Source organism: Magallana gigas, chromosome 10 (assembly GCF_963853765.1).
Source record: "Magallana gigas chromosome 10, xbMagGiga1.1, whole genome shotgun sequence".
Classification (NCBI taxonomy): domain Eukaryota; kingdom Metazoa; phylum Mollusca; class Bivalvia; order Ostreida; family Ostreidae; genus Magallana; species Magallana gigas.
In genome coordinates, this window is record NC_088862.1 from 34,130,459 (window position 1) to 34,151,684 (window position 21,226).

Sequence of the window (21,226 nt, forward strand, 5' to 3'; positions counted from 1 at the left end):
AATCTGGAATCGACTAATTTACTTTGAAAATGAACGCATCACCAAGCGTGTGTTTCTTTGGAACTGTGAGCAAAACAATAGTTCTAGTTGGAGCTCCCAAGTTAAAAATACAATGATAAACATAGAAAGTACTTACATCAATTTTACACCCTGTAATTTACACTATGCAGAGGAAAAGTTATACGTACAAATTTTGAAACCGAATGACACACCAATATCCAAAGTTTACCAAAACTTCGTACATAAATCCTTTTTAGATCCGGCTAAACAGTCGAAAATACGTTACGCTAGATCTCCCAAAACCCATCAGATCAAAATTGGCGATGTTTAGATGAGGTCGCTACAGAGGAGAACCGGTGGAGGATAGAATATGTAACCTATGTGATCTTAACGAAATCGAAACTGAAAAGCACTTTTTATTACGCTGTCAATTCTTTAATAACCAGAGTAGTCATTTATTCTATAAAATTGGATATGATTTAACTGTAAGTCAAAATAATACAAACGATAGTACTCTGTTCGTTGACCCTAATATGTAACTACCCCCGCCAAATCGCTTATTTTATTACTGAATTATACAATTTAAGACAGAAACACTTGACAAAGCCATCTTGCTCCAAAAACATGTAAAATATTCACATTATAACAGTTTGAAAGTGACTTACATGTATAGGTCCGATGAGCCGAGTGTATTGATGTTATATTTGTAAAAGGAATATTGTAATTATGCAATATACACATGTCACTATAATGAATTATTTATTTACATACTATAATCAACCGGGTACTTCCATGCGGCTTGCAAACGCAAATAAAGATTTTGCGGAGTTATTTGTAGTTGTTATGAAATGTACATGTACATATGGGGAAATGAGACGTTATGCTTTTTCTACCGATGTCAGATATACTGTAAACCAACTTTTATTCGCGTGCGAGAAATTTTCGCGAGGTTCGCGAGAGCTTCGTCGTCGCAAATATTTCTCGCCGCGAACCAGTCTTTATCGTATTGTTGGTTTAACAAAATACGGATCTGGATACATGTAAGGCTTGGTCGCGAACATGAGTCGTCGCGAACCAAGTTATTGGAAGTAAATCGCGAAATAGGGTCGCTGCGAATAAATGTTGGTTTACTGTATTTTTTATTTTTTATTTATAACATTTGAAAATGTTATGAATGAAATTATGCATACATGTATAATTATCTGAAAACGTTTCACTGTAACGTTAAGTACATGTGATTTTAAGAGATAAAAATTATTAATCTTAATCACAGAATCTAGTAATTTGGACTATGCATCCAGTGTCTTGGGTTTCAAAAAATATCAATCGATAGATAAGGCTCAAAATAGAGCTATTCGTTATTTTCTTGGAGTTCATCGTTTTGCGCCAACTTTGTCAATTAATGGAGACACTGGACGGATACCTAGTCAATATAGACGTTGGATTAATGTAATTAGATATTGGAATAGAGTTTTGTCCTTTGACAATGAACGTGTTACAAGAATTGTGTTTGAATTTGATTACAACAGATGTAGGAATAATTGGTGTAGTGATTCAAAAGAAATCATTCGCTGTTTAGATTAAGATTACTATTTTGAGTCTAGAATGTTCGTTGACACAAATATAGTTCAATCAAAAATATAATTCTTCTATTCAAATTTCTGGAACAGTGAGATTATCAATATTCAAACCTACGTACCTCTGCACTCTTTAAAACAGTGTTCGGTAGAGACAATTGTGTTGTTTTGGACATGCCTGAACATTTGCGATCAATTTTGGATCAGTTTAGATGTGGGATTTTACCATCGAGAATTGAGACGGGTAGATACCACGGTGAATTAACCCGTTGAGGAGCGAATTCGTACTTGTTGTTGTAAAACAAAAAGTTAGAAATCGAAATTCACTTACTATTAATTACATTGTCTTTTATATAACGATTATAAAAGAATCCTTTTCGGAAATACTGAATTTAATCAATTACTAGAATTGTCAGATACGGTTGCACTAATTGTTCTTATTTCAAATTATCCTCGGCAGGTTGCGAATTACATGTACTTACATTTGTATATCATTATTTTCTCTTTTACACGTAGACAATCTTTATTGTTCAGAAAATAAACATATACTGTATCAAATGAACTGTTCAAACTCGAGGTTCTAAAGGAAGCTTTATACTTATACATGTATATGTTCAATCATGTCTTTGTTTACTACTTCCAATTCTTTATTTCTTTAAGCTTTACAGCTTATCAGTATGACATATGTATAACATGAGGTGGTAGTGTTTTTACAGGAGAACTTGTGCACGTACAGATAATAACATTTACTGTTACATATACAGGTTGAGAAAACAAAAGACTACAATTATGTAATACAGTTGTCCCTTAATAACATACTTTTTGAGATGAATTTGCCAAGATTACAGAGATCTTTGACATTGTCAGTATTAAAAAGTTGAATTAATTTAAACATACAAGGTTTCTTATAATAATATTCTTTCATGTATAATCTGCGCAATGTTCTGTATAGAGGACAAACAAATAAAAAATGGAATTCATCTTCAACACTAGATTTGCAATGTGGACAAAATCTATTTTCTCTATTTGTGTTATTATATCTACCAGTTTCAATAGCCAGGCGATGTGACGATAGTCGTAATTTAGTTATATATTTCTGTAATTTAATGGGAATAGATTTTCTTAAATAGTATTGAAGATGTATACCATCGATAAGATATTTGTAAAAAGAACATTTCTTTGAATTTTCAACATTTGCAAAAATATCTTGTTTTGCCTGATCAAAAATTCTTTGTTTTACAAGTTGTAAAATACCATTGCTTATTTTTTGGTTAGACCATATATAAAAAAAACCGAGGTCAATGAGAATTTTCTTTACATAGAAAACCCAGTTTTTATAACCGTGTTCTTCACAATTAATATACATAACTTCGTAGCAATGTCTAATTATACAATTATCACTAATTAAGACATTTTTCCAAAACTTAATAATGTTAAACATTCTATAATGTACAAGGGGCACACGGCCTAATTCAGCATATAAGTAAGCAGTATTTGTACTTTTCTTCACTCCGAGAATTTGTTTACAGAAGTCTGTATGAAGTTTCTCGATATTGCAACCTATATTATTACCTATATTATATGTTTACTACTTGATGCTGTCTTATTTTATTTTCTTTTTTCCTGTGTAATGTTTTTAAAGTGGCATATAGGCCCGACGGGCCGGGTGTTAAATCTACCGTATGCTTACTGTGTTGATATTACACTTGGAAATGTATACACATGTCACTATAAATAAATTAATGAATAAATTACTTACTAATTAACTTACTAATGATAAAAAAGGAGTGAATAAATGCACATATATGCTTTACAAATTTGAGTTTCCGGGCGCAAAAAAATAAAATGAGACAAACGATATTCTAAACATTTTAAGCCATGATTAAACGGCAAGTAATGAGATTACAAGAGCCTAGTATTTTGTTTAACCGATACAATGCTTTAAGGATGTTACCAACCAACAGCACAGTGTTTAATCATTTCACCGTTAATTATTGCGGTTTATTATTTGCTCATTAAGTTACACACAATTATTAAGTAATTAAAATCAAGAAATGGTACCATATATTTGAATACTTGTACAATAATCAATTGTGGCAATTAATAGTTTTTCTCTTTAAAAAAATTCCATTGTGTTGTGTTTTTGTTACTGTTTAATTTAATCGAGTATAAAAGCTCGTCCGTCCGTCCGTCCGTCTGTCTGTCTGTCTGTGGTGTGTGTGTGGCTGAGAGAGAGAGAGAGAGAGAGAGAGAGAGAGAGAGAGAGAGAGAGATCAAAAATATAAGTCATGTACCTACTAACTAGGAGCAAACATTATCAATGAAAATCACGCGTGTTTTTGTTGTTTGTTTTTTTTTTTTTACTATTTACGACAATGCAAAAACTTGAAATGATTTTAAAAGAATGGTGGCTAATTAAATGTTGCATATTTATGAAATTTATCTTGTTTTTAGCGGTGAATTTAAACGTAACACAAATATAGTGTTTAGTCATAGCATAAAATGACCAACGCTTGAACCTAATTTTTTTTATAGATATTAAATAATTAAACATAATGTGTTGCAAGGATATTTTGGGACAGAGTGCAATGAAAAATTAATACAATCCTTTTTTTTATATTTCCTGAGGCAAAAACACTCAAAAGTAGAAATACGTGCTACTGGAAAATGATTTTTGTTTACAGAAAGACGGTACGACGCGAAAGGGCCATTAGAAAAAAACAACAACACCACAACGTTAACCTTCATCAATTAATTAAAGAATATAATAGCCTTAATGAATTACAAACACGGTCCATCAGTTATCTCTGGATCGGCGTGAATTATTCAATATCTGTTTTATACAACGCTTGCATTTAACAAAGCTAAAAATGTGAGCGGACAAAGAAAGTAATATCTAGGTCATAATAGCAAAATAAGGCAATGTACAGTCTTGTATTTACCAGTCGACAATCGATTTGACCTTTATTAAAATTCGTAGTTTATGAATCAATATATTTTCTCAAACGTTTGAGCAGCGGTATCGAATCTAAAAAAAAACACCCCAAAAAACTATGAATTTTAATTAAATGATTTCGATAAGCTGTATGTATACATGAAATGTTCAAATGGGATCTGCGGACATCTTGTAAATTTGAGGATCCAAATGTAAACATTGCAAGAATATGATTGTTTCTGCCCAAAACTGAACAAACCTGTTTTCAGAAGAGAACTTTGCCATCAACTAGATCTATTTTAAGGACAAACTCTACTTCGAACTGTAGTGTCTATGGCTACACATTGACGATATATGTACACCGCTTCATTTGATATTTGATTAATATATATTACAATAGGTACATGTGCAACATCTTTCATAAAATGAAATGCATATCCATCTATATGTGTTAGTATTATACGGTAGTCTGACTTTTGATATTTATTCAAGTTATATTTGACCTGCCTCTGACGTGTTATCAACAATTGTAAACCCAGGCTGGGGGGGGGGGGGGGGTGACAGTGCTGGGCATGCACCCCAATACCTTTTTTCTCGCAAATTACATATCTATATATATTATAAGGTTTACACATTTTATAATGAAGGTCAAATTTTGAGGTAACTGGGCTACCCCTTTTTTGGAACAATAAAAATAGTAAAGAGTAATTAACAAAAATGATATTTGAGTTCTAAGAGAAACCATTTCCTCTATTACACACACAGACACAAATAATGCTTTTGACGATTTGTTTATCTTTATTTTTTCAGCTTTATTTCAATGTTTCGTGTACCTCCCCCTTTTTTCAAAAACGATAAGCTACGGGCCTGCATGAAACCATATGTTCATGCATATATAACTATGTACCCCAAGTATGGTTTCATTGACAGTGTTAGTGGATTGCATTGAACTGAATCTAACTCAAATAAAAGTACAAAATAATCAAAATGAAGCCCCTCTCTCTCTCTCTCTCTCTCTCTCTCTCTCTCTCTCTCTCTCTCTCTCTCTCTCTCTCTCTCACTCTCTCTCTCTCTCTCTCTCTCTCTCTCTCTCTCTCTCTCTCTCTCTCTCTCTCTCTCTCTCTCTCTCTCTATGCGAACGCTTTGGTCTATTACTAATTAATTGATATATCTAGTATGTATATAAACCCAAGATCTTTACGGTTTACACCTTTCAGTAGATTAAGTGCTTGTCAAATTTGATGAGAAATCAAATCGATTTTCGATCACTTTCGCGCTTGCGCAAGCATTGATCTTTTTGGTTCATTGTTAAATAACTCGGGGGTTTGAGTGCAGTTAAAATTTAATCATACATGTACTACAGTGAACGATTTACAATCAACGTGTCTGAAATGATCTGTTTCAAAATTCTGTTACTTTTACGTGTGATAAATTTCGTCGAGACTGGGAGAAGACTGGTTGGTTTTAATTTCAAAACTGTGAGTCCAACAGGACTTCAGCAGTGTTTGAAACTGTGTACCGGTGAAGCAGATTGCCTTTCGGTCAATTTCAGCAGAAATCGGCTGCAGTGCGAGCTGAATTCACAACACGAGGCGGACACTGTCCAAGTCACGGAAAATATCGCAGAGACAGAGGATTTTATTTATATCTCAAAAACATCTTTCCCAAACGTGAGTTTTTAACTGGATTGGGGGGGGGGGGGGTGGGAGGGGTGAGGGTACAGACTTACCCAAACTATTAAAAACAAGTTTAAACATATATATATACATATTTTAAAATCTTCAATTTTTACATCCGTGTCTGCGTGTATGTGTGAGAGGAGAAGGGGTAAGTGTTACTCTTACAATTTTAAAACTGTCAAGTCCTATAGTTGTCTAGATTTGTCTTGATCTTAGGACATTCCGATATTTTATGCATTAAGTCCAAACTTAGCACAGACGCAGCTTATATTTTGTTCCAACACAGAATTTCGAGTTCGTACAGAATCGAGTGCGCAGAACGTTGCGTGTGTCAGGTACGCAGAACTTTGCTTGTGACTTTCATTTTCATTCTGCAGTTGTTTAGAAGATAACAGTTGTTCTGGGTTATGTTCTTTTTACGGAAATGTTAAATGACCACCCTGTGTTGTGGCATTAGAACACAATATACATGTATTCATATAAATATATTGTCATATATGATTGTTTCAAATTTAGCAATTTAATAAGGACAACAAACTCTATATAATGACGTTATTTTGACAGGTGGGGTATACCCTAGATCAATCAAAGCTCTTAATTGATATGACCATCTTTACCGACTAAAATTATCTTGATTTAACAAAAAAGATACAATGTATTTTATATTTTAAGTACTATTTTGTTAAAATTTTAGAAAATATATTTTTGGGATGCTTTTTACTGTTTCGTTTCCATAAAATAATCTCAGTTAAAATGGTTCCGAATGTAACCTTAGGATTCAACCCTTCTTTTTTACTTTTGAATTGAAGTTTAAGAATTAATAAGAGCGTTCAAGAATGTTTTTACCCAACAATGAGCTACGTCCCTGTCTTTTACACTCAGGGAACTTTGTAGGTATTTCCTATGGGTACAGTACAGAAACGTAAAACCGCCTCTTGATGTTGTGTTAAACCTGATGTTGTGTTAATCTTGATGTTGTGTTAATCTTAATGTTGTGTTAATCTTGTTAATCTTGATGTTGTGTTAATCTTGATGTTGTGTTAAACCCCTAAACGGCACATCAAAATCAATGCCATCTTCCTATAAAATCTATATTTTGTCAAAAGTATGACGACTTGTACAAAGATATGTAAAATTTTATATAAACAAGCCGCAATATTTTGGATAAGTCAACCGCTCAATTCAAGGTTTGGTGACTTTGATCAACGCATTATATTGTTTTGCGTTTTCAATAGATTTGCATTAATGCAAAATAAATGCGTGGGATATATATTGAGAATTAATTATGATAAAACGATGCAATTTGTTTGGCTTTCGCGCCCATATTTTGATGACTTCTTGTCTGTTAACATGGAATGTCAACTTAAGATTATCGTCTTATTAAAGTTTCAGCAACATTGTAACTACATTATTTGACAAAATGATTATAATTAAGGTATTCAATGTATAATGAAGGGATATTGAACGATTTTTAATAATTTTAAAGTAGTTAAATATGTATTGCTAGATAACTATGAAAAAAAAATGAACCAAATTCACGTGACAGACAACATATAAGGAGCTTGTCATTTTGCACCTTAAATTTTTTTAAAGTTATCTCCACTTGATGAAAAAGAGAAAATTTTAATTTCTTTAAAATATCTGCGATAAATGATTAATTTTATTTCATATTTGAATAAAGAGACAGTTTATGCATGTATTAACCAAAAGAGTTTTACAAATTATAAGTTATTTTTTACAATATTTTAATAAAACATATGTTGCCCATAGACTTCAATGCAAAATTCAAGGTGTAATTGGTTGGACTATAATCAAAATTTTGAAAATTCCTTTTGGTGGAGTATTTTTATTTGATAACACCTTCAAAATGATATCATGATTAAGAATATCGGACCATTCATTTCTTAGGTACAAAATGTGGTCGTTATACATCTAATATTTTAAAGCTGTACGCATAGTAACTATCTGCAAAGCTCCATGAGCTCAAAAGACAGATGCCTGGAGCGTAGATGCAGACCCATCATGACGTGCATATTTTTTGGTAAAATTGGAAATAAACGAATGTCACCCCCCCCCCCCCAAAAAAAAAAAAAAAAAACAAAAAAACAAAAACAAAAACAAAACAAACATATATGAGACAACCAAGACGTAAACAGTTCTTGGTTAATTAAGTAAATATTTTAATCAATTTACAACATTGCTTTCATTACATTTGTGATACAAACTGATTGAACTTTTTTGTGGATCATAATAAAGTTCAAAATCAGACATGTTTAGATGTATACTTGAGGAGAGGTTTAAATGAACACAATTGATGATCACGATTCTACATTAGAAGTGCTTTTAAAAAGATGAAATATAAAGTTTCTAAACATAAAATTCTGAATCCTTTTGCAATATTTGATTAACCGAACACTAGAAAACTAATAATTCTCGATCAAATCTAAGTGAATAATTCTCTTTGAAATAGACAAGTCGCCTACGTGAATTCGTCATTCATGTTATGTTTTAAAGCGGCATAGTTTACATGCATTATTTTACTGTGACATTGTGAAATTCGACTTGGAAAGATTAAAGTGTTTCAGTCTTCAGAAACATGTCAGAAAGCTTCATTGAAGTCACTGAAGATATTTGCCGTAATTAAATTGCTAAACTTTGAAACAGTCATATATGACAATCTATTTATGAGAACGTATCGTGTTTTAGACAACGCAACATCAAAAGGCTGTTATATATATACGGACGCTTATCGGGGCCTACAATAATTATTGTTGTGTTTCAACTATAAAACTGTCCTTCTTTTTATTGTACTGTCAACATATAAAGTGTTGTGATCTCTTATTTATGCAAATTAATTGAATTGCATCTTGTGATTTCTATATATAATTTAAATCACCTTAAGTTATTGACTTTTATCAGTTTAATTGCTATCTTCGTTATCGAATTCAAGCTTGAAATGTTGATTTAAGAATGCGATTTAATTATTCGGAAATAGAAAGTCAAAGAACAATTGAAAAAAAAAAAGATTTATGGTCATGTCGATATTAATATGGTTTCATTTCTGGGGAACATCTTCTTTTCAAAAATATTGTTTTTGATCGAACTTCGCAGAAGTTCCTCTCGTCACCTCACTGTGAATCTAGCCAGACGGCACATGTAGACTGGCATTGACAGTTTGATATAAATAAAATAACCCAGTAATTACATTACATGTATATTTATTGCAAGTTATATTAGCATTTGATATCGTAGCTAGATGGATGCAGTATGATCTTCGTTTTAACAGTTCGCAATAATATTCTATGTTTGGGTTACTGTCCGTAAACATGTAAACGTGGAAACGAGTTTTGAGACCAATGGTAGAACAACTGCTTTCTGCTTTAAGGATATTTGAACCCGACATGAAACAAATTGAATAATTGAAAAAATTGTTTAAACAGACTCTAATCGATTCGTTTTTGTCAACAAAAGACATTTTAAGCATATGTACACATTTACATATTAAGCATATGTAAATGAGTTTGTTTCCATGGCAACGACCTACAAACTTACTAATGTTCAAAAAATTAGAACGAGAAAAACAACTTAAATGCAAATTAAAAATGTCATAAAAGACATATTTACAATTCACTAGAAAACTGATCCCACCAAAATATTAAAAAGGTTAATAAAATACCTTATTTATCTGAAAATGGATTATAAAAATTCCTTTTATTTAATCCGCTATTTTAGTTTGAATTTCCTCTGATCACTAAAAAATGGACATTTTTTTCACGTGACCAGAGCTAGAAAAATTAAAAAAATACTATTTCCTATCATTACACTATTATTTTTTTAATGTTGTTTTGAAAAAATGATAAATAGCAAAAAATTTATAATAAACAATTGGCATGTTAGTGAATTGGAAAAGAAGAGGATAATAACGTCTGAATTTCCTCTGACCTCTATTGGATTAGATGCTACAAACCATACATGCTGTTAGAAAAGACGTATAATTCAGTTTTAAATTGAAATTTCTTTCAACCAGTTATACTGTGAACCTGCATGAGTTCTTGTAGAATAAAATTAATGGAGTTGTGTTGCAAATACTACTATTAATTGATTAAAAAAGGCTGAAAATACGAATTTCCTCTAATCTGACTTTTACAAAAATATCACTCTGCGCGGTACATGAAAATCAATACTGCCATGAATGATTGTATTTCTAAAAACCAATCACATAAAGAGAAAAGGATTCTTTAATTTTACAATTATTTTCACTTCCAATGTATATTAAACGTTTATTTTAATGGTAATTAACAGAGTGCCATAGTTGTGCATCTGGTATAATCAAGAAACTTTGGTCTCTGTACACAAAAAAGAAAACATGCATGAAAACTTTAATACACACAATCTTGATTAAGCCTTTGTTGAAAGATTTAAAATCACAGGTTTCATAAAAATCACATACTGACTGTAATTATTTTGAATTTCCCCTATCAATCTTTAAAAGTTTTGCCTAATTTGCAAGGTGTTGCATTTAAATGGGTGTTGGAAAATAGGAGAATCTTTCAAATGATTACAGGTATAAAATGAAATTTGATACTTAATCATGATTATTCTTTAAATCATATCATCTGATTGGACTAAACAACACTGCAGATTCTGAAATGATTTATGATTTGTCCTTATGTATATACATGATTGTATGCAATCCTATAATTCCTGTATATGCTGAACTTTGAACTGTGTACCCTTCCTTGGTCTCCACATTGGTCTTGATGCTATTCATAATGTATGATTTAGACTTTATCAGAATGATTATGCAGGGTAATATATTACAATGGTTCAGCCTCAAATTGAACTAAAAAAATAGAAAATGTGGAAGGCCACACCAATTCAATTTCTTTTTCATCGGATCCTGCATGCTCGTGTTTAAATAAAACTTTACAAATCATATCATTATGGACCGCCTAAATATTTCGGCTACAAAAAATAATAATCTTATCATTTTATCGCTCGCCTGCTCGTACCCTTTTCCACTTAATGTCCGACAAGCAAGAACTCATATTGGTGTTGCCTAACTAGGATATGTATAGTTTTTTCATGCAAAAATGATAAAAATATAGATAAGTTATCTATACCGGTATATATAAAAAAAAATATTCTTATTCACAAAAATCATTTCAAAAAATATTTAAAATAAATATTTTACTCAACCATACATTCATAACTCAGTCAAAAACTCTGTCATTTAAGAGGACTGATATTTTCTGTGAGGCTTGTTGTACATGTATATAAGTGTCATAATGGTGATCTCAACTTGATCTACAACCTCATTAGGGTTATAAAATAAAACAGACTTCAGACAGATAAATGGATGGACAGACAGACACTGATAGACAGAAATGATGATTTGATATACTATGCAATCATAAAATTTAACATAATTATAAACATAAGACATATATTTTAAAAACCAGTTTCTCCACATGAACAGTATATCTATTACAAACTTCAGTACTGCGCACTTGGTCAGTATAAACTACTTTTGATATCTATTAATTGTATTTCTTATAGCATATGCATTATCATAATATATATTCTCTCTCTCTCTCTCTCTCTCTCTCTCTCTCTCTCTCTCTCTCTCTCTCTCTCTCTCTCTCTCTCTCTGTGACTTGTTCGGCTAAAAAGAGCGGCTGTTAAATAAGAATCTATGGATAATCTAAATGGTAACATTTGAAAATTGTGTTAGGTTTTCCAAGAAACTTCCAAATGAAAAAAATAATAAATTTCATAAGAAATCTGTTCTTCGTTCCTGTGAAAATCTCTGAGTAAAAAAACGATGACGTTTTAATTAAGGATTTCAATTGTATCTCTTTTAGCTGTGTATGTTTCTATAAAAATCGTCAAAATGTGATGGAAACAGTAGTTTTTGACAGACTATAGTCTATAGCATATTGGGGCTTGAACAAATTTAACAACTAATAAGATCAGAGTCCAGACAAAACAATATATGAAATGACAGGCCAGAGAAAGGGCATCTACTGATCTATAACCCCATTAATATTGGCTTCGCCCTCCAAACGGTTACACCGTAAAACATATTAATCTGTAACGTTAACATACATGTAATACCCTACCATGCTTACTGCTTGCAAATGACAGGTTTAGATCACAGGGAACTGGTGTATGGTCTCGTCTTTTTTTTCTCAATCCCTTTTTATTACATCCGACATCGGTTTTTATTCGCAAAATTAGTCATACACTAATGATATCTATTAGTTTTTGTCATTCCAACTTGTTTGTTTACATCGAGATTTGGGGAATTACCTGGCCCCGCCGCCACCAACTTTCCTTAAGTCATTACTCAGCCTCAAGTCTGAGTTTTTAACTCAAATTCATGCACTTTTCCTTTAAGGATTTGAGTTGAGGACTGAGCTGAGGGATTTAAAAATGTTGGTGGCGGTGGGGCCGGAAATCGGAGCGAGTATGTCGTTAACTTTATGTTTGTAAATGATTAAAAAAGTAAAACCTTTTGATATAAATGTTGAAATAAATGAAATGTTATGCAAGTTCATAAACTTACACACATTTTATAACTGTATAACCTGAAATTAAGCAAATAAACCGTCGCTGTGGAAATACGACAGCTCATCGCCAGACGACAGTTCGCGTTGCGCAATGAACTTGTTTTTGTCAGGTTCACATATCCTTGAGTACACGTAATACCGGTATATTATTCCAAAAACATTTTTTTACATTCACCAAGGCATTGAAACAATATTTATATAAATAATTAATTGTATTTGCTTTTAAACAATTTAAGGTGACATCTGTCGATATTAATGTGGATTAATGTACTATATGATTGAAAATATTTTCACCGGTTTAGAATTTTCTAATTTTACAATATTTAACCAAAAAAAAAATAGCTTTTAAAAATATTTGTAAAGGTAAAATTTATAAACCCCCAGTGGGATTCGAACTTTTGACTTACAGGTTCGTAGTACACCCTCTAACCCACTGCGCTACGGAGTTAGGTGACCATTTTTGGAAAGAAACTACTAATATAATTACACTTCATTTCATTTATTTCGTTAAACAATACGTAACAACATGGAAGTGTCCCATACCACCTTAATGCATGAACTGACCAAAACGAGTGTTTCATTTTTTAAAGCTTTTTTTTTTTTTATTGTGGATTAAGTTTCGTAAGGCTAGTATTCGTAGATCGATATTTTGCATAGGTTGATGAGTACAACATTACGTGGAATTAATGTATGGTAAATATAATGATAACTCATAATTTGTTGTAAATTGAAATTTATAGATGATAGTATCAACAAAATCCATTGAAATTGAGCCAACACGAAAGTCATTGATTCCAAAACTTCAGTCTACATGTATTTCCTAGAGCTAGATTCAGAGTGAGGTAACGTTCCATCAGAACTCCCGCCCCTCGAAATTCATTCGATAACAATCATTTTGCAATATGTTACCAAGAAATAAAAACATATTTATACCGATATACATCTACATGTATAAAGTATACATTCTTTTTGTTTTATGTCAACATGTCTTTCATGCTATAACTAAAACTCATTCATATATTCTTATCTTAACCCCATATTTTGTTAGATCCATAGAGAAGATAGCAGGAAAACGGATCAATAACATTAAGGTGATCTAAATTTTGTAAACTCACCTTAATATAATGTAAAATATGTTTTTAAAAATAAAACGACATAATAGTTTATATGTTGATAAGACGATAAAAAAATATGACAGTGTATGTTATAACAACACAAAGGTCCCGATACGCTTCCGTACCTAAGTTATAGTTGGGATACAAGTAATTGATTGTCAATTAGTGAAATATGTATTTGTAGACATTTGAATTTCTTTACCGGGAATGATTATGCAGGGCCAGTTTTGGTGATTTTCAATATTTTGCAGGTTTTTAGTGGTGAAATTTCATGGAATTGCCTGTATGATGCAGTAATACATGTACTTTCTGTATGATGAAAGAATATTTTTTTTTCATTCTTCATATAGGATTTAAATTTGTGAATGTTAGGGGTTCAACGAAATCCCTGAAAATTATGCATAAAAAACCCCAAAGTTTATAATTATGAAGACCAGGAAGTTTTCTACAAAAATTGTAAATTTCATGTCCACCAGGGTAGGGGTTCTGTAACTAGCACGGGCCACACCAGTCATATAAAGTTAAAATTTATTTAATGCTTAAACTAAATTATATGATCCGACGGTAGGGGTTCTTAACGCTGTTGGCTCATAACTCGAGCATTTGTTGTTTGTATAAAGACAAAAATGTAGTAGTGAATCAAATTTTATTAAAATTTAAACAAACTTTTACCATATAGAACTGCAAAAAAAAGTCATTAAAAATAGTTTTGTGACCGAAAGTGAGAGATCTAATAATTATCATTGGTCAGATCTTTGGAGAATATAAGATATGTCTTATGGTAGATCTTATGACAATCTTATGATGTGTCTTATGATAGATCATACGATAGTTTTGTGAAATCCAGCCAATAAAGTTTTCTTCTAATTTAATTCAACGACTTTTTTGGCTTTTCCACAATTAAAATGTTATATAAGGAACCACTGCTTTTACCGGCAGTACTCAGGATAAACGTGTGTTTGCTGAGAAATATAACAAAAATATGGTCTTTTATGAAATGTTTAGATTCAGTCAATCTCACAGTATTTTTAAAATCCGTTTCCTATTCCCTTTAATTTGATTTAAATTTCTAGAGTTACACGGAAGATCTAGAACTCACTTTTAGTTAAAATAAAGGATTTTGTAGTTAAAATTTGGTATATATATATACATGTAAACTGTTTCTATTAAATTGTGTCTTTATAGTCTATGTGTTAGCTATTACAAAGAGCAGTTTGTTAAAACTTCTTACGACGGTCCACAGCATCTGTCTTTAATCATTCATTTCTTTATATTTACTGTCCAGTCAATAATCAGTGTCTCTAATAGTATAAAATTACACGTTATACCATTCCCTTTCCTATGTTTAGGAATTAACACCACAACAAGGAGAAGGCGGGAATTTGACGTGCCCGAGAGGACAAATGCGTGTTTGGCATTCCACTAACAAATCTTCCTGCTTCATATCACGTGAGATGAATGACAGTCCTTTTATGCTCACTACTGAGTATTTTTTAAGTATTATAATATATTGGCGCCAAGTACTCTACATTTTCAATGACTATTTTTATAATAAGTACGTGATGTGTCTTCGAACTTTTGATTTAGCAGCAATTTCCATTTTACCCAAAAGCTTAAATACCCAACGGTATTATTAATTTTTATTGAATCTAAATTTTTTACTTGTTTCTGTATCAAACATTGGTCTATAATGGCTTACAGGTATATAAGTCTTGTCAAGTCAGATTAGACGTTATATGGTTTTAAAAAAATAATCAAAAGTCATTAGTTATGCTAACTTGATCCACCATGTCCATTTCTGCACTAAAGGAGGCAGCAAGGTCTTATACTTTACATGTCTTTATTATAAAACATGTTCAATAGACATTTTGTGGTCATTCCAATAAACTGCTATTTATGATATTTTATTAAGCTATGCGCCGTAGATACCATTCATATGTTGAGATGTCCATTGTGGCTACAAAAACAGTCACCAGCTTTATTGATCATTTATTTAGAAATTTTAAAATAATTCGATTTGCAAGCCATTTTTGAGATACAATTGTAGTGTATCACCGCTACGTAAATGAATGACTGTATTCTGGCTTATTTTCACCCCGTGTAATGTTTGCAAAATGGTTTGCCCCGTCTTGAATGATAAAATAAAATTATTCAATTTCAATTCATCCGGTCTTGTATTTGCTCGATGACAACGAGGACGAAAGAGGCGAAAATAAAACGTTGGCGAATATCTCCCTGTATACAATAATTATATTGCAATCTCATAAATTAAACGAATATCAACAGGATGTGTTGAGGCAACACCCCCACCATACATCGGATACAGTGCCAATATATCAGTTGATGTATCATCTTACACTGGAAATAACACACCGGGTAACGTTGGGGAGAGTAGAAACTTCACATGCCCTCAAGGAACAGTTGCATTGGGCAAGGAGACTATAACGTGTCTCGCTAACGGACAGTGGGAAACGCCGAGATGCCAAGGTAAATCTTAATTTGTTTGGATTTTTTGTTAGGAAGGGGGGGGGGGGGGCTTAAATACGCGTAAGTTCTTTTATTCAGTACTTACATCCCTAGTGTATATATATATATATATATATATATATATATATATATATATATATATATATATATATATATATATATATATATATATATATATATATATCTATATATTCTATTAAGATACTATGATACTTAAAGTAGTTCGTGATTTTGCACGAATATGTCGTTGCAGTATGCATTGAGTCGACCGATCCTAAAGGAGAAAATTACTGGGGGAGCAAAAACGTGACGTATACCGGCAAAACGTGTCAGCGCTGGGACTTACAGACACCGCATAGTCATTCCTACCCAAACAATCCGGTATGTCCAACATGATGGTTATAAACACTTTATAAAAGGAAGAAATCCCAATGTATTGTTCAAAGATTGTTTTAGCTTTCTTATGTTTTTATGAATGAATGGTTCATTGCAACCAAGATTTGTTATTACATTAACATCAGAAACTTTTGAAATATATGGAGTGGGGAAAATACATAATATTCCTGCCAACCTAGACTTATCAATGGCAATTAAGGAGACTGGAAGGCCAATAAATTATCAGTAAGATCATCATCAATTATTTCGATTTAATACTTTTAGTCATTTATAGAGAAGAAAACTTTCCAAATAACTTAGCTTTAAAATGTGGATGTTTCTTTGTATCTTACTTTATTAAAATAGTCTAAAAGGGCCACGTTCGTACAAGCATAGTATTCCTTTTTTCAACCATTTACCGGTCCGCTGTTTCAGATATTTAAGACTGTTTTTCTAGTAGCAATCGGTTGCTGTTCTATAGAAATGTATTTAAAGAAAATAACGGCGTAGTTTTAAAAAAAAATCACCGAGATATGAACTAGGTTGTGTACCAACCAAATCTTTATCACGGTAGGATTTTTAAAATCGCTGTTAAATACTAATATAAACGTTTGAAAGCTGTAAATTGTTAGAACTATTAGAATAACCGTGTATTTATGTTTAAAATAAAGCAACCGTCAAACGATCAGGGCGTGCGATGATCCTTATGATGTAAAAAGTATGACCATTTGACCCGTAAAACGTTCACACAGAAATGGACGTTTCTGATTTTCTCCATAAGTTCACATACATAATTTCATACTGTGCATGAACACAAGAGTATATTATTATCCATTTGTACGTCAGTATTAATATGATATTATACTTCTAAAAAGGGGGGGACCACTAGTATAGCAGGCTAAATGCTTTTTTTTTAACCGATCACTATACTATTCTTACCTAATGATTTACAGTTTAAAACAAAAATGTGAATAGAGTTAGATGTAACGATTAAACAATAATATCAATGGTTGCTTGTTTCAATTGGCAATTGATCAAAATATCTCTGTGCTATTTAAAAAAAAATGTGGAATACAGCAGAACTAAATTGAGATTATTTGAAATCGGTATATCAAATGTTTGATAAACCAAGCTATAATCATTCTGAAAATGCTTATAGTTTTCCCCCTAGATTTTTGCTTTGAGGTATAAAAAGTTAATTCATCGCTTAATAAGTTCATATACATACACATATCTTTTTTTAAAAGTGCCGACGTCAGTTAAATCACAATTGACTTGTTTCTTTAATTTATTTCATTTTTTTCTCTAGGAGAATTACTGTAGAAATCCGAGCAATCATAACGGGACCTGGTGCTACACGATGGACCCGGACAGTCGGTGGGAGGACTGTGACGTCCCCAAGTGTTGATTCAGCACAAAATGACAAAAATGCGTACTTTAAAATATGTACCTTTGTTTTGGCATCACATAGGCTTTTAATTTACATAAGGACGTACTTTTTAAGTTGATTTATTCATTTCAATACATTTTATAGTTATTTCTGACTATCAAATTAAAAATGTATCGTGTCTTTATTCGCATTATCCGGTATTTATATTAAGGACTAGATCTAGAGACAATAAGCCAACGTCTCCTTATTTTTCAAAAAAAGATAGAAAGGGTATACTTTTTACCTGTTTTGATGTTTTGTGTTGTTTGAATTTTTTTTCTCAGAATTTGAATCATATAATTACACCGTTACTCTTCAAAAACAACCTTTAAAAAGACGCACATTTGTGTCGGGGCATTAGCTCTTAAATATACTCTATCGTACATACAGGAATAGACTGTTAATAAAACTAATTATCATGCTGTGTTGTGTGGAAAAGGAAAGACTATCAGTAAAACGATGCTGTTATTTTTACAATATGAAAAAACAAGGGAAGACAGTCATACGGTGTTGTTATATGAACTGCATCGTACGAACAAAGGGAAAACTAAAACCATGTTGTTCTATAAGGCTTTCAGTAAAACTGTTACATTATATTTGCTGCTGTTATATGTACATATGTATATATATCGTAGAGGCAGGGGAATACAATCACTAAAACCATGCTGTTATTATTTACTTAATCGTGCGGACAAGAAAATTCTCTTGGTAAATCTATGCTGTAATATTTATTGCATCGTGCAGTCAACCGTAGTCTGAATGTTACAAAACGTATGCATTGCAAAAATAATCCACCAAAGAAAAAAAGAAAGAAAGCAATATGATGGATGATTTAATTCATAGTAAAGGCACTGACGAGTGCTTGTTGAATTGAAATAAAGTCATTTTTCAAAACATTTTTACAAACTGTTTTTATCATGAAATCTATCATATAAAACAATTAACTTTGGAAACTAAATGCAAAGAAAAAAAACTTCTTTAAACTAACAACCAACAGAACATTGAGGCACTCAGAAGTACTTACTCAATAGATCATTCGTAGAATTGTTTGCCAGGGACACTTGGTAAGAGGAAACCAGAGTTTCAGGATGGGAAATGAAGAAGATTGACGCCATCAGCACGACAGGGAAATGTTTAGTTCCGTCAACGAGACTCCAGTAATGCACAAAACAATATTGAAATGTATATTTTAGTTGAGCTCTTGCTATAATAACTTAAGAAATTTCGGGAGGTTTGTTTACGATCGAGGTTTAAATATAAAACAGCGTCATACATTGACGGATTGATTAAACCTTCAAATGAAAAAAAAGAAATTGATAAAATACAAAATCATTTATATTGATTAACAGGGAACGTCCACAAATATTTGAAATATAACAAATAATCTAAAACTAGAGCCGAGCTCGTTGCAAAGCAACGAGTAGGTCTTCCGTCGCAACTTCGTGTCGCGAAAGGATTGTCCATCAGTCTGACTAAAACACCTCCTTCTCCTGACACTTGTCAGAGCCTGACAGACCCTGTATTGATAAAAGGTCATCTTTACACGACCATTTCTTCTTACCAATTAGAGCTTTAGAAAATTGATTGGAACTCTTCAAATGGAGACAAAAAAGATAAATTCATGCCTGTTTTCTATGTAACCTCTAAATTGAGTATTGCACCACTCCTTAAACAGATAAAGGCATATCTTTGCTAAGTAGGTGTTTATTTAGATTGTATGCAAATGTGGAGGTCAAGTGGAGATAGTCTGTTATTGATACAGGTCTATCAGAACCTTGCGAGTGTAAGGAGAAGGGAAATGGTTTTTAATGATACTGGATTATCAATATGATAATAGTAAGTTCAAGATACCGAAAACGAGACTCAATTTCAAAGTATTATTTTCATACCAGGCAAGTTCTTCGTTTAACTTACTTCAAGTTTAGGATAACTTTAAAAAGTACATCATTTATGTACATGTATATAATTAATTTAAGTATAATAAAAGTGTGGATGTGGCGGTGGGGGAAATGACCCAAAAATCAATTTTCTAAGCGTTAACTTAAGGGAAATTTTGGTTGAGAGAAAGGGGGGCATTGTTCCCACTGGACCATCTAAAAGGTACTGTTAGCAAGCTCACAAATGATATCCCCACTAAGAAAGGAGTCATTACTCACGTATTTCTCTATTAGAGAATAGTGGATGGTTCTTTTTTTTTAGCGAGTCAGACAAGGCAGGGTATATTTACAGGTCACAAGTATTCTTTATGTCAAACTTAAGCTTTTACTCATTTTCATTAATACAAGATATGACACATGTTTAATATGACTTTGAACTTGCGCAACTGACCATGGGCCAAGTTCATGACACATCATCGGTCATCAGGAATCTTTACATAAAATAGAAACTCCCAATGTTTCTCCTTAAATGAATTGGGGACAAATCATTACACACCCTCAGGTCATAAGCAATCTTTGTGTGAAGTAAGAAATTCCAAAGTGGACCGGAAACAAATTTTGCACTTTTCCTGCCAGTAACCTTTACTTTGTCCAAATGACCTTGGGTTTAGCTCATGATGCTTCGTTAGGTAATGAGTAATATTTGTACGAAGTAAGAACACTTCCAATGTTTTTCCATCAGAAAGATATAGACCGGACACGACGTACGGACGGACAAGGTGTTTTTTATTTAACCCCCCCCCCCTCAATTTTTTTTCGTGGGGTATAAAAATCCTTTTTGCCCGTTTTGTGCGGCACAAAAAAAGACCTATATTTTTCAATTATTTCTATCATATCACATATAAATATACATGTAAATGTATGATTTGTATGCATATTTGAGTTCTTCTCATCATCGTCGGAAAGGATAAGAAACCCTTGGGGTCCAATAATGTCTTTTCATGGGCATTTGTCAATTTGCATCACTAAATGATTTCCAAGCGGTAAGCTATCAAAGCTTTTGAGATGTTACATGTAGATATTGAATTTCTATAGATTTATATTTAAGGTTAGGAAAAACAACACTTTTTATACAGTAAAAAAAAATCTAAAATAGCTTTATGTACGCGTACCCATAAAT

At 32.1% G+C, this 21,226-nt stretch overlaps 1 protein-coding gene across 1 annotated transcript; it reads left to right on the forward strand.

The window, feature by feature from the left end:
* Positions 1–5,822: 5,822 nt before the first annotated feature.
* LOC105343548 (plasminogen) lies at positions 5,823–18,685 on the forward strand. Its single transcript, XM_011450945.4, has 5 exons — positions 5,823–6,182; positions 15,228–15,327; positions 16,165–16,365; positions 16,619–16,746; positions 18,050–18,685. Exons 1-5 carry the CDS (start codon positions 5,865–5,867, stop codon positions 18,146–18,148), a joined length of 846 nt encoding a protein of 281 aa, XP_011449247.3. The 5' UTR covers positions 5,823–5,864; the 3' UTR covers positions 18,149–18,685.
* Positions 18,686–21,226: the final 2,541 nt, after the last annotated feature.

What these genes read in the sequence shown, in the direction of transcription:
- LOC105343548 (XM_011450945.4), top strand. Translation starts at nt 5,865, where the DNA reads ATGTACTACAGTGAACGATTTACAATCAACGTGTCTGAAATGATCTGT. An exon ending in ATCTTCCTGCTTCATATCAC is followed by an intron (nt 15,328 to 16,164) that starts GTGAGATGAATG and finishes GAATATCAACAG; the next exon opens with GATGTGTTGAGGCAACACCC. An exon ending in GGAAACGCCGAGATGCCAAG is followed by an intron (nt 16,366 to 16,618) that starts GTAAATCTTAAT and finishes ATGTCGTTGCAG; the next exon opens with TATGCATTGAGTCGACCGAT.